This window comes from Notechis scutatus, chromosome 2, assembly GCF_049901735.1.
Source record: "Notechis scutatus isolate UNSWTSFEM ecotype Mainland chromosome 2, rNotScu1.2, whole genome shotgun sequence".
Lineage (NCBI taxonomy): Eukaryota > Metazoa > Chordata > Lepidosauria > Squamata > Elapidae > Notechis > Notechis scutatus.
Genome location: NC_142010.1, coordinates 2352469 through 2371783, shown reverse-complemented (window position 1 = coordinate 2371783; position 19315 = coordinate 2352469). Strand labels below are relative to the sequence as shown.

The 19315-nt window shown below is 42.3% G+C and overlaps 1 protein-coding gene and 1 pseudogene across 2 annotated transcripts; one reads left to right on the top strand and one right to left on the bottom strand.

Annotated features, from left to right (window-relative positions):
- Positions 1-1407: 1407 nt before the first annotated feature.
- LOC113424580 (zinc finger protein RFP-like) lies at positions 1408-17866 on the top strand. The gene is made up of 7 exons (XM_026686349.2): positions 1408-1900; positions 3079-3174; positions 5387-5620; positions 8423-8445; positions 13950-14062; positions 15006-15038; positions 16778-17866. Exons 1-7 carry the CDS (start codon positions 1484-1486, stop codon positions 17293-17295), a joined length of 1434 nt encoding a protein of 477 aa, XP_026542134.2. The 5' UTR covers positions 1408-1483; the 3' UTR covers positions 17296-17866.
- Positions 12488-13069, bottom strand: LOC113424579 (small ribosomal subunit protein uS17 pseudogene; annotated as a pseudogene). Its single transcript, XR_015748292.1, has one exon. The product of XR_015748292.1 is annotated as a small ribosomal subunit protein uS17 pseudogene (transcript).
- Positions 17867-19315: the final 1449 nt, after the last annotated feature.

Sequence of the window (19315 nt, the reverse complement as noted above, 5' to 3'; positions counted from 1 at the left end):
GAAACGATGGTGGGGGAGGAAGCGTTGCATGAGATGGAAATTTCTGAGAAGCGGAGAGGAGACCTGGTCTCAGGGAGGCCAGCTTGGGTTGTTTTCAAGGCCAACTGTCCAGGCTTCGGAATGTGCGAAGGAGGAACAGTGCACCTGAACCAGAAGTTTTCCCAAAATATATTTCTGGCCGATGATTGAACTCTGGTTGCCTGGCTACTGGGTGGTGGGTTCTGTGGTTTGCTTCAGCTTGCTTCTTTGTGTGAATTTTCTTCAGATCTTGCCTGACCATTGCTGTATTCAGTTCATTCCTACTAAAAGTATATTTTCTCTAAATTTATGGAGTCAAGGGTTTTTCTTAGGGATTGCGTGGAGGCAGCCCTGACAGGTTGTCCAGTCTCTTCTAAAAAGCCTCCAGTGATGAAGCACCTGCAACTTCTGATGGCAAGCTGTTCCACTGGCTGATTATTCTCAATTAGGAAGTTTCTCCTTAATTCCAGGTTGCTTCTCTCCTTCCTAAAGCTTCCACCCACTGCTTCTTGTTGTACCTTCAGGTGCTTTGGGCTGTTGGGTTATTCTAGCAGTGGGAGAAGCCTAATGCTTGGCTCACTTTCTTTTGAAGGCAGTGGGTGGCATTCCACCCAAACACTGAAAATGTTGTTCATATACTGTATTTTGAATGGAAGATTACATATTTTGGGAAAGAGGGATGAGTTCTCCACTGGGGGATTGTGATGACCCGGGGTATGGAACAAAGGCAACACAGATAATCAGTAGGAGTCCCTTTATTAGCTCCAACTTTCCCCCCAATGTCCTGGTTACCTTCTAGTTGGAGAAAAACTCTCCCAGGAACAGCCTTTGGCTGCAGAGAATCAAGTCCAAAACATGGTTAACAAAAACTAACTATGTCCAATCAATGCAAGATGTAGTCCAGCAGAGCAAGAAAAGCAATTCCAGATGTGAAGGAACAGCTGTGATTCAAGCTAGTTGGGAGGATGCCAGGAACATAGATAACCAAAGTGAACACAAGATAAACTCACGTTTGTTCCCAGAAGATGCCACACTCAGCTTGCATTTCTTAAACTGTCATTCCCAGGTGTGGCTAATGAAGGGAATTAGGGCCCTTTCCTGCCCCATAAGCCACATAACCCACATTGCTCTCTTCTCCATTCCACCCTGCATGTCCTAGGATGAAGAGAGGGTGGGCCTGAGTCTTCCTCTGAACTCCCTCTTCCTTGTTCTACCTCTCTCCTGCTCTGCCCAGCCAGACTTTGCCCTTCCCCAGCTTCCTCCACAGCCAAGGGAGCCATACTCCCACTCCCTGTCAGCTGTTGTTCTTCCTCCTCAGATTCAGACTCTGACAGGGGCATGACAGGGATTGTAATATGCTGATCTTAGTTCCTTTCTCTTCCATACCAGAATCTGTTCTTTTTCTGCAGCTCCAGAGCACAAGATACTGCTAAGCCTTCAGCTGTTGCCTCCTGAGTGAAGAGCCATGGATCTGCAGCACATTGTACAGAAGCTGCGACGGGAACTAACCTGTTCCATCTGTTTCAAGAGTTTCTTCAATCCGATAACGCTTGCCTGTGGGCACAATTTCTGCCATGCCTGCCTTGTGAGTTACTGGGGCCAATTTCCCTTCGAGACGGCTTGTCCTCAATGTCAGGTGAAAATTCCTCGGCTGAACTTTATACCCAACATCCAGCTGGCGAATATTACAAAACTGGTTGAAGAGTTGAGTGTTGATATCAAGCAAATCACAGCAGAGGGCCATGTGTGTCAGAAGCATCCTCCAACGCTCCAGGCTTTCTGCAGGAATGAGCTCGTCCTCTTCTGTTCGAGGTGTGATTTATCTCGGAAGCATCTGACTCACGATGTTGTCCCTGTGGCTGAAGCTGCCCAAGAGTACAAGGTGGGAATCTTTGATAGGCGCTGCCCATGTCAGTCATTGCAGGTCATCTAGACCAAGGGTCCCCCAACCTTTGAACCGTGGCCCACTATCGGGCCTTGAGCCATTCAGAACCGGTCCATGGAAGGGGCAAGCAAGCACACACGGATGCATGCATCCCCTTCTCTGCCCCCCCACTCCATCCGCAAAGCCAAAAAGGTTGAACTCTACTATAAGGTATTGAAGAGGTCTCTGTTCCCTAGGAAGTTTAAGTGAGCTCTGTGTCAGCTTTGGAAACTATATTAGCACCAGAAGCTTCCACGCCGCCACATTCTTGAGCCTGGGAAGATAGAATGAAGATTTTGATGAAGCTGGATAGCAATAGCAATAGCACTTAGACTTATATACCGCTTTACAGTGCTTTACAGCCCTCTCTAAGTGGTTCTTACAGAGTCAGCCTATTGCCCCCAACAATCTGGGTCCTCATTTTACCCACCTCAGAAGGATGGAAGGCCGAGTCGACCTTGAGTCTGGTGAGATTCGAACTGCCAAATTATAGGCAACCAGCAGTCAGCAGAAGTAGCCTGCAGTACTGCACTCTAACCACTGTGCCATTGTGGCTTATAGGATTGCACTTGTGTACAAAGTACACACACATATACCCTACAAATGTGTGGAAGAGGTCAGTTTGTGAGTTTTGGTCTCCACAGGTAGGGATGATATTACAGTATATTTGCAAACACTGTGCCAGTGATTTGTGTTATAAAGCAACTATGGCTTATTTCACAAATAATATTTACCAGTTTCCCTACCTGTGCAACATTTAATAGAGTCTGAATCCAAAGGTGCTTTTTCAAGAGGCAACTGGATTTTGTTTTTCCTTGAAGACGTTTTGCTTCCTATCTCAGAAGCTTCTTTGGACTGAAGAACTGAACTGAAGAAGCTTCTTGGATGAGAAGCGAAACATCTTCAAGGAAAAACAAAAAAGTCCAGTTGCTTCATGAAGAAACACCTTTGGGACAACCATGACCTGGATGACTGAGAATCTCCATAAACAGAACATAAAGAGGAGGTGAGGATGAAAAAGAGTCAGAGAACTGGGACTGTTACAATCTTTGATGATAGCTTCCTACTATTTGGCGATTATCTTGTGATGATATCCTCCTAGATTATTATCTCAATATTTTTTTTTCTTCTTCTAGGGCCATTTGTTAAGTGCCGTGGGGACTTTAGAGAATGAGAAAGAAAGGATTTCAAAACACCACACAGATGAAGAAACCCAAGCTGGGTCCCTGATTGTATGTGTCACTAAGAAATGGCTTTTCTTTTTAATGCTGTTTGAAATACTTGCCTAAAATAGTTTAGTCTTCTCCACGGATATTCGAAGGATCAGCATTTTGGAAATCTTGCAAAGTTTCCCTTGATTCCTGGAGACTAAATAGGCCAGTTCCATACTGTTTTCAGCCATATGGAAATAATTTACCATGGTAGTTTGCCAAGACGAGATTTTTTTAAATGTTTATTTTCCTATCTACAACCGTTGGATTCTTTAGTGTTCTTCCATCCAAGTTTTCCCAAAGGTGCTTTTTCAAGAGGTGCTTTGTCCTTGAAGATGTTACGCTTCTCATCCAAGAAGATTCTTCAGCTCAGTTCAGTTCTTCAGAACTAATGAAGCTTCTTAGACGAGAAGTAAAACGGCTTCAAGGAAGAACAAAGTCTAGTTGCCTCTTGAAAAAGCAAACAAACATTCCATCCAGTTCTCCGTAAACATTCCATCCAAGTTCTAACTAGGTCCAAACCTGTTTATTTTTATTTTTTTTTAAGATTAGACAAGACTGACTTGGTGCTATTGTCTGCTGGGAAATGTTCTCTATAATGTGATGTGTTTGAAAAGCCACTAAGGTTAAACGAGGAATAGATAACCTTTGGGTCTGGAAGGCGGGTAGCATATTAAGGATGTTGAATATACCATAAATGTCCCGTAAAAAGATTGCCATAAACTATGTTACCAACTTCTACTTCCTGAGTGCAAATATTCCATGCTGCTTGTCACCCTTGCAAGGTAGTCCAGACAGGAAGCATACCCAGATGTCCTAACTCTTCTTTATTTTTAAGTTTACATTAATAAAATCTTGCAAGTCTGAAAATACAATTATGCCCCATCACTTTCACAGCCTAAGAAAGGGGGTGAGAGGTCCCCTTCAAGATATATTTGCCACACCCACATTCCTTCAGTGGGCTATGTTGCGTCTTTTGCAACTGTTCCATTGGGTGTACCATCAATCAATTAATCAATCAATCAGAATAGAGCTGGAAGGGACCTTGGAGGTCTTCTTAGTCCAGCCCCCTACTCAAGCAGGAGATTTTATAATCTATTCTATACCCTTTCAGACAAGTGGCTGTCCAGTCTCTTCTTAAAAATCTCTATTGATGAAGCCCTCACCACTTCTGAAGGCAAGCTATTCCACTGGTTAATTGTCCTCACTGTTAGGAAATTTCTTCTTAATCCCAGGTTGCTTCTCTCCTTGATTAGTTTCCATCCATTTCTTGTCCTGCCTTCTGGTGCTTTGTAGAATAGCTTGACTCCCTCCTCTTTGTGGCAGCCCTTCAAATACTAGAATACTGCTATCATGTCACCCCCTAGTCCAGTGGTGGCTAACCTTTTTGGGCTCCAGTGCCAAAAATTGCGAGCGTGCCAGCGCGCCCGCACTCGCATGCTGGGACCCAGAATGCAATGCGCCCCCCCCACACCCCCTGAACATGCGTGCGCAATCCCCCACTCCCACCTCCTTACCTGCACTGCGTCTCACAGCTGATTTTTCGGCTGGTTTGAGGCCTTTTTCAGCCTCCCAGAGGCTTGGAAAAAGCCTCTGCAAGGCTTCTCAGGCTGAATTATAGGCCCGTTTCATCACTTCCGGTATTACAGGAAGTGACCAAATGGGCCTATAATTAGGCTTGAGAAGCCTTGCAGAAGCTTTTTCCAAGCCTCTGGGAGGCCGAAAAAGGCCTCAAACCAACCGGGGAAAAAAATCAGCTGTGAGGCGCGGGCATGTGCCTGTGGCTCATGTGCCAGCACAAATGGCTCTGCGTGCCACTTGTAGCACACATGCCATAGGTTTGCCATCACGGCCCTAGTTGTTCTTTTCTCTAGACTAGCCAAACCCAAATCCTGCAACCATTCTTCATATGTTGTAGTCTCCAGGCCTTTAATCATCTTAGGTGCTCTTCTTTCCACTTTTTCCAAAATTTCAAAATCTTTTTTATAATGTGGTGACCAAAATACCTGTCTCCCAAGGTCTTGTCCACATACCCTCAAATTGTGCCTCTTGTTTAATTGATGCTATGGTGACAAAATGCAAGACAACATCACAGAAATGTCACAAAGTACCTACTGTGCACTGTTTGTCATTGTGACATCTTACTGGTGTCTGTGTCTGTCGCTGAATGCCATTTCCAAGCTGATTTGGTTCCTGACCAAGATTTTTTCCTCTGTCCATCTGTTGCTCGCAGGAACTAATAGAAAAAGAGAGGCAATTCGTTATCGCTGAATTTAATGCAATACGCCAATTTTTGGAAGAACAAGAGAACTTTGTGCTGCTTAAAGTTATGGAAAATTTAGAGAAGGGGATGCTGTGGAAAAAGGCTAAACATGCAGCCATCTTATTCCGGGAAGTCTCAGCTTTTGATGAACTTATCCAGACAGTCAAGGAGAAGTGCCAACAATCGGCAGTTGAGCTTCTGCAGGTAAGAGATTCCAAAATTGGGACAAAGACACCTGAGAGAACAGCTTCCCCTAGATCAGGGCTGTCAAACTCGTGGCCCGCAGCCCAGATGCGTCACACGCTGTCCATGCCCACGTCCGGTTTAACAAAGCAGGAAAAAATCGTGATACGTCATGTGATACCGCTGTGACAATGCAAGTTTGACACCCCTGCCCTAGATAGATCTGCATGACTGCTGCAATTCTCCTTGGAGGACTTCCTGATTCTGCAGTAGCCTTCTGATATTCATTTGCAATTCACTGAGACATTTTTGTTTTGTTTTCATCACAAAACAATCTGGGTTGGTGGTCTCCCGAGTTCTTTTGCTCTATGAAATGTAATTACTGCAGTTATCCTGCTGTTACTGTTTCATTCTATATTGTCTTTTGATGGCTTTCCTTGATATTAAGACTAAGGGTTATGTTGTTGTTAGTCGCGAAGTTATGTCTGACCCATCGTGACCCCATGGACAATGTTCCTCCAGGCCTTCCTGTCCTCTACCATCCTCATGAGTCCATTTAAGCTCACTGCTTCAGTGACTCCACCTCATTCTTCTATTGCCCTCAATCTTTCCCAGCATTAGGCTCTTCTCCAGGGAGTCCTTCCTTCTCATTAGGTGACCAAAGTATTTGAGTTTCATCTTCAGGATCTGGCCTTCTAAAGAGCAGTCAGGGTTGATCTCTAGGACTGGCCGGTTTGGTTGCCTTGCAGTCCAAGGGACTTGCAGGAGTCTTCTCCAGCACCATAGCTCAAAGGCCTCAATTCTTTGGCGCCTCAGCCTTTCTTACGGTCCAACTTTCACAGCCATACATTGCAACTGGGAAAACCAGTTTATAAAAAGTTTATAGCTTTGATAGAAAAAAATAAATTATATATTTTGTATATAAAAATAAATTATATATTTTATAGAAAAGGTTTATAGCTGGGTTTAAACCCATGATTCCCAACCTATGGTCCAAGAAATGAAGCTGTATGGGTAGGTGGTCCCTTAAACCCTTAACCATCTTTAGTGCAATCCAGTACATATGGAGGACGTTCAATTACAAAAAGCTACTGAGGCTTTCCCCCCACTTGGACCTAACTGTGGCACAACCATGCTCTAATACAGGGGTGTCAGACTCACACTCCGTGAGCCAGATGTGTCACGTGCTGGCCCTGCCCCCTGCCCTGCTTAGCGAAGGGGAAAAAAGTCCGGATATGACGTGATACCGCCGTGACAACACAAGTTTGACACCCCTGCTCTAATACCTTCTGTTCTTCCACTTTGTTCTCATTCTCAACCATTGGAGACACAGATACAGAGCATCCTTAGTTATACTGGTGTCAAAATAACATGCCTTATTCTGACACCATCTGTTCTGACCAAGGCTTCCTGAGACAGTAACAATCACACGCTATTCCCCAAAACCTTGTTTTTATTTCAGCAGCTATGATTTATATGCAAACAGTTTGTGAATATTCCCACAGAAGTCTTCCACAGTCTTTCAGGATAAGGCTGATAAGCACCCACCTTTATCTCTCTTGAAATGCTGCCAATGACTAAATTGCCAGTTAGCTGTACAAGGCGAAACTGAGCACAAAGTCAACATGGAGCTTCAGATTTTAAACCAACCAGAACGAACAAAGTTGCTTCCTGCAAAGGCTCATGTCCCTTTTCTCCTCCTTTATGTCTTATGGGAGGGGCCAATCACCTCCAAGCCTTACTCCTGGGTCGCCCCTTTTGTCTTAACTGTTCTTGCCTTCTGGCAGCTCTGCGCAAGTGCGTACTGGGAACAGGCTTCCCCTGTTCCTCTGCCTTGCTGCTGCCAGATTCTGGAGGCTCCAGAGTCAGCACATAACTCCCAGATGGCTCTGGCCCCATCTCTGTATCAGACGCAGATCCCTCGTCCGAGTCCTCCCCAGCCTCCAGGACTGGCCCATGTTCCTCCCCACTGTCCGACTCTGATGCCATCTCCTCAGGCTGCCAGCGGACCACAACACCATCCAAGAACAACCTCAAGGTGTGTAGAAGGTGCCACACCTCAAGGTGTGTGGAATCTGCCAGGTTATTTCATTGATGATCTTGGAAGGGAGAAGCCTGGAATAAGGAGAGGATAGCCATCAGCAATGAGGGCAGTCCATTTCATGGGTATATAGTAGCTGTAGCTTTCTGCTGAAGGCTGAATGGAAGGCCCTTCAATGTTTTGCCTGGGAAAAAAGTCAATGGAAGTGGCTCGAACAATATTTCTTGGAGAAATATTGTAGAAGACTTCAGCATCTAAGATGGAACTATCTTAGCTTTGGACAGGATGCTCATTGACCGTTCCAATGTGCCACCTGTCCAATATGTAGATTAGGATACAGTCTAGCTTTGATGTTCTCAACTGGACAGGAGATGAGTGGAGTTAAATGAGGAAGGCAGGTGCGAGAGTTGAGCAATAGTTATTTCTGCAACTGAGACGTGAATGGAGAAGTTGACATCATCATGTCCCTTCAAGCATTCTGTGTAATTGGGAGGACCTATAAATTGCTGATAAGTGCCTGTTTTGCATGCTGAACTGTCTTCTTTGATTTGGCCGCTTCAAGTTATGTGGATTCTCAGAATCCCCCAAGCAGTATTGCTGATGCAGAGAATACTGGGGTGCGAAATTCCACATATCTGGAGAAGACAAAGGCTGGGGAAAGTTGATATAAAACAATACAATGGAAACATTTCCAAGTATTATTCTAGTCTGGGATTTGAAGGGCACTTTTAATATGAACAACCACCTAATTCCTTTCCACTTTGACTCTTTCTCTCTTCTAGGATGTGGGAAGCACTCTTAAGAGGTAAGCTGACTTCTCCCTAAATTGGAATTGTGGATGCAAGGAGAATGGCTAGGCACAGAGGACAGTCGATTTTGTTTTTATGTGTGTTATGCAAATTAGTGGAATAGTAGAAACCCATTTTTTTTTGTTGATGCTCCAATTTAAGACCTTTAAAAAAAGAAATTGTGGACTTCCGGTTTGTCGGCTTCGCGAGCGGCAGGGATTCGCGATACTGCGCGATCCCTGCTGCGCTAGCCGTTTTTTGGTGCTCCGATCCGGATGGGTTCGGAGCTAAGGCTGCCCTGCAGGGGTAGCTGAAGATAGGGGGATCCGGAGAGGGGTTTGGGGGTGTTGCAGACCCCCTCCCTGGCCGGCAGAACCCCCTTTTCCCAAGACGGTGCAGCGGCGGTCTGTAATGGCCGCCACAAAGAAGCCAGCAGCTGGGTAAGAATGCGCAGGAGGAAGAGGAGAAAGCCTTTGAGAGTGAAAGTTTTCTTGGTTGACCCAGGACTCTAAGACACATTTAACACAATTCCTGGAAATTATGGCTTTTTGAATGATTCTTTCCACAAGAGAAAATGAGCGGCAATTTTGAGGTGCTGAAAAGAAAGTTTACTCTCCTTCCCTACGGAATCAATAAGTGGATACTGAGAAACCTGTCTTTTTCAGGTAAAAACTAGCTTTGTGTGATAAGTGGGAAGGGAGAGGACAAAGAATATATTCATGTGTTAGGATTTTGTTGGAGGAGATGCCTTAAGGATTTGAAGACTGAAATATAATTCCAATAAGGCTTTAAGATACAGATTTGGACTTTCTTTTTTTTGATTGATACTACCCCAGGAAGAGAAAGTGAGAACTTTGTCTTGGCTTGGATTGATTGAGGACTTTGGGATTGTTTTATTTTTTTGAAATATCTTGGTTGGTGCAAGAAGAAAGAGGGGGAAAAAAAAGAAAAGAAAAGATTTATAATGGCTTTTTTTGCTGAGGAACTGAGAAAAGAATATGAGCAAACAAAAACAGATGGCAAAGATGGTGTGAAAGAAGCCTTCCTTTTTTTAGAAATGGCGCTTGCTAACTATCAACAAACACTACAACAGATGGAGGTAGCAGCAGCAGCAGAAGAAGAAGAAGCCATCTTTAATGAATTTCAAAATTTAACTAAGAAAGAAGGAAGGAAGAAAGGAAGGAAAATGAAGGACTTAAGATTTAAAAAAACACTCAAGAAAGAGAAAAATAAGGTGCAAAATCAATATAATGATAGTAAACAAAAGAAAAAAGGAACACAACAGAGAAGGGAAGCCAGTAAGGCAGAGGCTAGGAGAAGGGGGGTAGGAAGGTCTGGTGGGGAAGAAAAAAAGGAAAAGGTGGAGAAAAGCCACAAAGTTTTGAAATCAGATGGGAAAAGAGGAATCTTTTTAGGGACAAAGGGTAAAGTACAATTTCTTTAAAAAGATTTTGCAAGGTACATAAGATGGTATTGTAGCATTTGTATTAGAAATAGAAAATTAGAATGGTTTAAGAGTTAATAAGAGATTAAACTGTTGAAATGTTTAGTAATGATTTTAAAATTTATTAAATATTAAATTTTAAAATTTAATAAAATATTAAAGGGAATGTTTAGAATATTGAGTTTTAATTAAAGAGTTTAATATGACTATGGTATTGATGTTATTATAAAATTATTATAGTAGCATTTGTTTTTGGAAAAGGCAATGGGAATGTTATAAGATTCAATATTTAGATCTATTATTTAACTATGTATTTAATCATTTTGGATTTATTATTTTTCTTTTATTAAAAATAATAATAATTAGTAGATAGAATGTACCAAGCAGAATCAGATTGGGTATTAGGTGTTATTTTAAATGTTAATCTAATTAATTTAGGGGGAAGATAGAAAGGCATCATACTCTGATTAGTGATTTCAGGAGAAATTCTTTTTTTTTTTATTATAAGGAATGAGATAGAGGGATAATAAAGAATGGACAAAAGATACAAATATAATGACTCAAATTAAGATGGATTAAATAAGATAGAATTAAGAAGAGTGAAATGTGTGGAGAAGCTAATATAGAAGATATAGAATGGTAAATAAAATAGGTAATGATATGTAAGATGAGCATGAATATAATTGAAGTCCATGTAGAGAGAGGTACCTGGGGCCAAGTTACTTTCCTAAAAGATTTTTTATATGTTTGTGTGTTGTGTGTTTATGTTTCTGGGAGAATTAATAAAACCTTGCAGAAATACAGAATGAGAATAATGGTAACCAAGTCAGAAAGAAATAGATGAAATAATAATAGTGAAATTGAATAAGAGTAAAGAGAAGTAAAGAGAAATTGGATAAGAGGTATTTGTATGCTCATATGGAAATGGTTTAAAATAGAATTATATTGTATAAAATAAGGTTTTATTTGACTTGTAAAATTTATAATGGGAAAAGGTTTAAGTATGTAATGGTTAATGATGATTTGTTTGTCTTTAAAATTAATAAAATTTGTTTTAAAAAAAAAGAAATTGTGAAATCATGGGATTCCATATTTTTTGTTTTGACATGTTAGAAATGAAAACAAGTGTATTTGATTATCACTATAAAAGTTTGCATAATTTGTTTAGACAATCTAATCCAAATTGTACTGCATGTATTCAAGCCCAGTTACTTGAGTAGAGCAAGTTAACATCATGACGCACAACTGTGACCTAAGTGATGATCCAGTGATCTTATCAGAAGATTAATGAGGATAATCTTCAGTGATGATTAAGAGAAGTCAACAAGAAGTCAACATGATAGATAAGAGACAGGCCTTGGAGTCCACTTTGCATGTGGCTCTGGTTAAATATCAATTCTTGGGGGACTTTTGACTTTCTGAGTAGTTTTCCTTTTATTGAGTCTGTCATCTGCACCTCTGTAATGGTCTGGTTTGGCTCTGCAACCAAACAAGGCAGATACAGACTTCAATGGATAATTAGAACTGCAGAAAAAACAATTGCTACCAACCTGCCTTCCATTGAGGACCTGTATTCTGCACGAGTCAAAAAGAGGCATGTGAAAATATCTACAGATCCCTCACATCCTGGACATAGTTTCAACTTCTTCCCTCAAAACGACGCTATAGGGCACTGCACACTAGAACAACTAGACACAAGAACAGTTTTTCCCTGAACGCTATCACTCTGCTAAAAAACTAATTCTCACAACACTGTCAACTTATTTACTAAGACTGCATTACTGTTATTCCTCTCATCCTTCCTAGTACCTACCTCTTCCCACTTATGACTATATCTGTGTTGCTTGTATCTCTACAATTTATATTGTTTTGTTTCCTAGTATGATTTGATTGCTTATTAGTAACCTATGACTATCACTAAGTGTTGTATCTTATGGTTCTCAATGAATATATCTTTTTCCTTTATGTACAGTGAGAGCCTATGCACCAAAGACCAATTCCTTGTCTGTCCAATCACACTTGGCCAATAAAGAATTCTGTTCTATTCTATTCTATTCTATTCTATTCTATTCTATTCTATTCTATTCTATTCTATTCTATTCTATTCCTATTCTATTCTATTCTATTCTATTCTATTCTATTCTATTCCATTCCATTCCATTCCATTCCATTCCATTCCATTCTAGTTTTCTTCCTGCTTTTTTGTTTCTGCCTAGGCCTACTAGACTTTATCCTGTCCCTCTTACCTGCTTCATCCTAGATCACCATTCTTTGGCAAAATGGTGGGATGCAAATTCCATAAATAAAATAGGCTTATTATGAAGACTATCAAGTCCCATGTAATTTCTCAAAGGAAAAAGAGTAGCCAGCTGGAAGCATCCACCCAATTGTAGGAATAGGGATCAGATTTTGGAGAATGGGTGGGCAGACCTTTTGAGTCTGAGATTACATTTTGTCCTCATATTTTACCTGGTTGATATGACTTCACTGGATTGAATGATGCCTGTACTTTGGAAGAAGGACAGTTGAAGAGTTAATATGGATGCCTTGAGCCCTGTAGAGTATTTACCCCTTAAATATCATTTTTGACTCATATTTTCTTAAGGTTGGGTAGTTTATATATATATATATATATATACACCAGCTTCTTTATTGATACAAAGAAAAGTACAAATAGCCTTTAAAACTTCTGGAACTGTTTTTTTGGTGCCAGAAGCCTTGGTCACCTTGAGTATGTTGAAACGGACAGTCTTGTTGAGGGGGTGGCACTCTCCCACCATCACAATATCCCCAATCTGCACATCCCTGAAGCAGGGAGACAGGTGCACCGACATGTTCTTGTGCCGCTTCTCGAAGCGGTTGTATTTGCAGATGTAGTGCAGGCAGTCCTTGCAGATGACAATGGTGCATTGCTTCTTCATCTTGGTGACCACACTGGAAAGGATGCGGCCCTGAATGGAGACGTTGCCGGTGAAGGGGCACTTCTTGTCAATGTAGGAGCCCTCGATGGTCTCCTTGGGGGTCTTGAAGCCCAGGCCGATGTTCTTGTAGTAGCGGGGCAGCTTCTCCTTGCCGGCGTCGCCCAGCAGGACCCACTTCTTGTTCTGGAAGATGGTGGGCTGCTTCTGGTAGGCCCGCTCCATCTGCGTGTCCGCCATCTTGGCCACGCGGAACAAAAAGAGACCACGCGCGTGGCACGCCGGGAGATTTATCCTTGCTCAAGGTTGGATAGTTTTGAAAGGCCCTAACATTCTTAACAATCCAGTGATAATTGTAGTTCTCCCATACTTTAGGAAAGGCGCTGGGAACCATAGTTTGGAAGCTGGCTCTTTTAAAAGATATTCTTGATCGCCTATAATTTCAATTGTAACACATTCACTTCCCTCCTTCCGTCTATGGAGCAAAGAACAATACTTCATTTTTCATGTGAGTTTATTGAGCCCTTTTGGATCTGAGGACGTTCAACATTATAAAAAAAGATCTTGTCCCGGATTTTTCTATTCCTCCAAAGATGGCCTCAGCAGAGATTATACTACCTGAGACTCAGGAAACAACCGAATGAAAAACTGCTGGTAACCTTCTACCGCTGCACCATAGAAGAGTATTTTAACTTACTACACCTGTGTATGGTTTGCCAAATGCACAGTGACAGATAGGACAGGGATCCAGAGGGTTAACATCATTGCCCAGAGGATCATTGGTTGACCTCTCCCCTCTTTGGAAGAGCTTTATAGCTCCCGCTGCCTTAAGAAAGTTCAAAACATTCTCAAAGATCCATCTCATCCTGGGCACCCTTTTTTTGAACTATTACCATCTGGCAGACGGTACAGGATAATAAAAACAAGGACAAATAGGCTAAAAAATAGCTTCTATCCCGGAGCAGTAACTATATTGAATTCTTCTGTATAATGCAATATTAATGCAATATCAGGGGTTTTCAATTCAGTTGTTAGAATGTGAAGGATAGGTATTTGTGTTTTATTTTTATAGTTATAATGTACACTGAAGATGGCATTTAATTTCATTGTACGAGGTGCAATGACAATAAAGTAAACTAACATGTTTGTTTTTTCTTAGCTGTAAGGAAACACTTATGAATCCAGTAACGCTTCCTCCATGGGTGAAATTGGGAGCCTGGGATTTAGTTGACTTCAATACCTTTCTAGGGACTCTCATGAAACAATTCAAAGGTAAGAAAGGGACTGAAACAAAACATAAAAATTGGTGATGGGGAGATGCTGATTGGTGCAGGTAAATGCTGGAAAACTAGAAGGGCCTTATCAGGAATTTAAGGTCCACTTGAGAAGAAAGTTTTAATTTTTGGAGGAAGTTGAACCAGTCACAATGGCTCAATCGGCTTTTGTTGCAGAACTCTGCTATCAAAGTTGTTAAGTGGAAATAAGATTGGCATGACAAAGGAATGGAGGAAGTCTGGAGAGGTAGCAAGGATTATTTTCAGACTGAGATCCATACAATGCCTTTAAGAGACCCACTGACATTAAAAAAAAACAATTGCAAATAGAGTGTTTGCTTTGTATGAGAAAAATCTGGATTCAATTTTTGGCATCTCCAGGAATTATTGGGAAGCACTTCTTTTCCTGAAATTTTCAGGAGGAAGGCATTTTAGGGAGTTCCTTAATATTTGAATTACACAATGTTTTATATTTGAAACTAAGTCTGCAGGTAATTTCAAATTCTGCTGAGGAATTGCAAGGCAGTATGTATGTAACTGGACATCAGAACTTTGCTTGCATACTCATAACTAGGAATATGAAATATGAAAACATTTCATATTTAGAGAAGGCAAAGATTGGATTCAAGTATCATGTTACACCATGTTGTTTAACTGTGGTTGTTGATTAAACTTTTAATTGAGTTCAAACACACTGAGCAGAACCAGCATTATGAATTAGTCTGTGATCTAAAAATCTAATACAACTTGTATATAACTCTTCTAATTTTTATAAATCATTTGGAAGGCTTGGAAACATTATTTAACATTCAGAATCTGCTCAACTATTGTTTAGTTAGGTGGTCTTGAAATGCAGTGTCCATGATACCTTGACAGCAAATTATATTTTGTTCGAAGAAGTGTTGCGTTGAGTTACTTAATCTGTTTCTCTATTCCCTTAGATATCCTGGTGTCTGGATATCAGATTCAGAAAGGTATATCTCTGGGTCTGAAGGGTGGCTAAATCTTCACAAACTTCTTTGCTTGTATTTCACATGGGCGTTCACCATCTATCCATCCTGGGTCCTTTGTCCAAAACAGGATTGAGCCTTTTCTATTAGAAAAAAAGAGAGAGATAATTTCAGTGCTTTTAAATTGAAAGAAAACATAGCAATGCTGCGTAGTTCTGTGATTTCTGCCTATGCTCGTCGTTTAATGACCCGGTAATCTCTTGTGGGGTGGAGGAATGGAGCTGAGTGTTTATTGGCCGGATGCCCTTCTGGTCGCCAATGTGGAGTTTTTGCAGCAGATATATTCTCGTTGTACTCAGAGAGAGAAACATCAGCCTCTACCTAGGATCGAACGCACAGCCTCCTGATTGTGAGGCGAGAGCTCCACTTCTAGGTCACCGCACCATTTTCTGTGATTTCTCTGTGATATTAATATTTAATACAGGAGGATTACTGTTTAAATGTCCTCCTTTTGATCGTCAAACTACAATCCACATTTTTCAAGTCTGTGAGATTACAACGTCATTGGATGGTGAACTGGAGGATGTTGCTGAAACCCAAAATTTCTCTGGAGAGTGACAAATCCAATAGCCTTGTGATTCAGTGGTGGGACTCAAATTTTTTTACTAGTTCTGTGGGCGTGGCTTGGTGGGCCGGGCTTGGCTTGGTGGGTGTGGCAGGGGAAGGTTACTGCAAAATCCCCATTCCTTCCGCACCCCACTAACCTGCTTTCCAGCTCCATTCTCCTGTGCAGGGCAACCAAAGAAGACCCAGCCGATCAGTTGGGACTCGGGAGGCAGATAATAGATGGGAGCGGGGCCAGTGGTGGGTTTCAAAGTAAGTTACCACTGGTTCAGTGGGTGTGGCTTGCGCAGGCCACGGCCACCGAACCACAGGCGCAGAGGCTTTCCTACTCACCTCTTGCTATCCTGCACTCTCCCTATCACTGCAGCAGCTGATGCCCGGCAATCTGCTGTGCCGCGCAAAGCAGATGTGCTTCAAAAGCAGGGAATAAAGGTGAGTATGGGAGCCCAGGTGGGCGGGTGGGCCCAACAGCAGCTCCTCAGAGAGAACCGGTTTGGTCTCTACTGATCTTCAGCGCTACTGGTATGCCAGTCAGAGGTGATATTTGCCGGTTCTCCAAACTACTCAAAATTTCTGCTACCGGTTCTCCAGAAGTGGTCAGAACCTGCTGAATATCATCTCTGTTGTGATTGCAACCTCTCCCCACTAGAGGTGGTATTCAGCAGGTTCTGACCACCTCTGATTGGCCCTGCCCCATCCATACTCTGCCTCCTGAGTCCCAGCTGATTGGTTGGGTCTTCTTTGGTTGCCCTGCACAGGAGAATGGAGCTGGAAAGCAGGTTAGTGGGGTAGGGAGGGAATGGGATTTTGCATTGGGATTTCCCTTGCCACGCCCATCAAGCCACGCTACACCCACCAAACCACACCCACAGAACTGGTAGTAAAACATTTTGAATCCCACCACTGCTCCCCATCCAAGTCTTTTCCAACCTGGATCCCCTTAATTCTTACCTACAATTTCCAGGAGGCACAAATCTTCTCCCCCCCTTTTTTTCCCCATTTCTGCTTCTTTGCCGTTAAGAATGAATCCCACCGCATAGCCAAAGGCGTATCAGATAGTATTCTTTACTAACGTGTGAGCTTTTGATGAGCAGCCTTCCATCTTAGGGATGACTTACGGCAATTGTGTTTCTTCATAGCAAATGTGACTCTGGATCCTGACACAGCTCATCCCAAGCTCATTCTCTCTGAAGATCTTAAAAGCTGCTGGTTGGGAAGAAGTCAAAACCTCGTCAACGATGACAAGAGATTTGACCTCATGCCATGTGTGTTGGGACGCGAGATGTTCGTCACCGGCAGGCATTATTGGGATGTTGCTGTGGAAAATGAGAGCGATTGGGCTGTCGGAGTTGCCCGAAGTTCAATGAAGAGAAAGGGCATTGAGGCCTTCCGTAATATGGAAGGGATCTGGGCAATGGCAAAGTGTTGTGGCAGGTTCTGGGTGTACATGAACCCTCCAGCTTTAGTTTCTGATCCAATGCGTTGGAAGATCAAGAAGATTCGAGTCTCTCTGAACTACGCTGGAGGCCGGGTGGCTTTTTATGATGTTGAAAGAGGAAACCTGCTCTATGCCTTCTCCGTAACTTCATATTTTGGAGAGCCCATTCACCCTTTCTTTTGGATTGGGAAGAAAACCCGTCTCTCGCTTTGCCCCTAAGGCAGAAAACCCACCACCAGATCCCTTCCGTCTCTAGATCTCTGGGGCCTCTTTCTTAGTATCCGTTTCCCTTTATCTCTGTTTTCTTCCTCTCCATCTCATCCTCAAGCACCAAATACTTGGAATGAATTTTCAGGCGCAAACTGGCGTGATGTGGAAGGAACTCTTACAAAGTTGCTATGTTCTTTTTAAAGGGAGCCACACCTGATGCGAAATCCACCAGCCTTGGAGGGGTCAAAATTCCCAAGTAGTGCTGGAGGGTGCAGTGTTAAGGAAGACCCGTCTTAGCGATTTTATCATTTTATAATCTTTAATGGAGGCATCCAATTAAAGTTTTAGTGTGGGGAGCAGCTCTTAATATGGAGAAATAAGAGCTGAACACAATCGTTTCGGGGATGCTATTTTGAACACACGCAAACACTTTTGTTAATCACAGCGAGTTGATTTGTAGTTAAGCGGATCGGGATACTCACATTTAAAAACACCGTTCTTTTGCATAATAAAGATGAAAACCAATTGGTTTTTTTTTTAGAATTTAATATGTGGTTTTTAATAAAGGATTATTATCCCCCATTGCTTTTGTGGTTCTTTTTAGTTTTCAAACTTTTCAACCACTAAATGCACATAAGCCTCTCTTCATTTTTAAAGAAACTCCTGTTTAAGCATCACCTCTGCCTTTTCTTTCTTCTACCTTGCTACGTGTGAGGCCGAAAGTAGTTTGCTACTTCTTTCCTGGCTACTGGTTGTTCATTTCTCCCGTGCTTCTGACCCCAATCTTCCTTAGAGGGGGAAGGCAGAGGTTGGAGTGGGCAGGGTTAGCTATTCATTGTGTTTGCCCTATTGGCGAATATTTGTAGCTCGGGTTTGGGATGAGGGTGAAGGTCATCTAGTCCAACCCACTGCCCAAGCAGGAGACCTTACACCATTTCTGACAAATGGCAGTCCAACCTCTTGAAAGTCTCAAGTGATGGCGCTCCCACAACTTCTGAGGGCAAGGTGTTCCATTGGTTGATTGTTCTGTCAGAAAGTTTCTCTTTATTTGCAGGTTGAATCTCTCCTTGTTCAGTTTCCATCCATTGTTCCTTGTCTGGCCTTCGGGTGCTTTAGAAAATAGCTTGACCCCTTCCTCTCTGTGGCAGCCCCTCAAGTATTGGAAGACTGCTATCATGTCTCCCTTCTCTTCACTAGACTAGCCAGGCCCAGTTCCTGTAACCGTTCCTCATATGTTTTAGTCTCCAGTCCCCTAATCATCCTGGTTGCTCTTCTCTGCACTTTTTCTAGAGTCTCAACATGTTTTTTATAGTGTGGTGAGCAAAACTGGAGGTTCGTTCTCCGAGCTTGTGGGTTGGTTTCTGAACTTTTCATTACGAGGCTAGGTAACATCTTCAGCAGAGTTGAGGACATCCCCTAAACTTCGCTGAGATGTTACCTAGCCTGGTAAGGAAATGTTCAGAAACCAACCCACAAGCTCGGAGAACGAACCTTCACCCTCATTCATAGCATCTCTCATGCTCTCTACAGCATCTTTTGAGCAAGATAGGAGATCCTGCACTTAATCGAGCTGGGCTGATCCCCAACAGCTAATCAGGCTCAGACCTAGGTAATATATGGATGGGGGATTACAAAGCCCATAATGAGGCTTGACTGGCAAAATAAAAAGACTTCTGAAAGACTATTGTGAAGCAGTTTTGTATTTTGTTTTGATGAATATCAAACAGTTGATGAATATCAAACATTTTGATGAATATCAAACAGTGATGGAGATATTACTCTTCTGCTTTATTTAACTTTTTTACACTGCTTCTGGGAGAACTGCTACAAACACTAAATACAGTTATATTAGGGCTGTGCACGTCAGAACAAGACACCAGGAGAGTTTTCCCCCAAATGCCATCGCTCTGCTAAACAACTAATTCCCACAACACTGTCGAATTAACTACTAAGTGTGTTACTATTCTCATCCTTCCTATTACTTACCTCTTCCCACTTATGGCTATATCCATGTTGCTTGTATCTTTAC

Excerpts from the sequence above, each read along its gene's own strand:
- LOC113424580 (XM_026686349.2), top strand. The coding sequence starts at position 1,484 with ATGGATCTGCAGCACATTGTACAGAAGCTGCGACGGGAACTAACCTGT. Across the intron at positions 1,901-3,078 it reads AAGCTGCCCAAGAGTACAAG|GGCCATTTGTTAAGTGCCGT; the intron begins GTGGGAATCTTT and ends TTCTTCTTCTAG. Across the intron at positions 8,446-13,949 it reads GTGGGAAGCACTCTTAAGAG|CTGTAAGGAAACACTTATGA; the intron begins GTAAGCTGACTT and ends GTTTTTTCTTAG.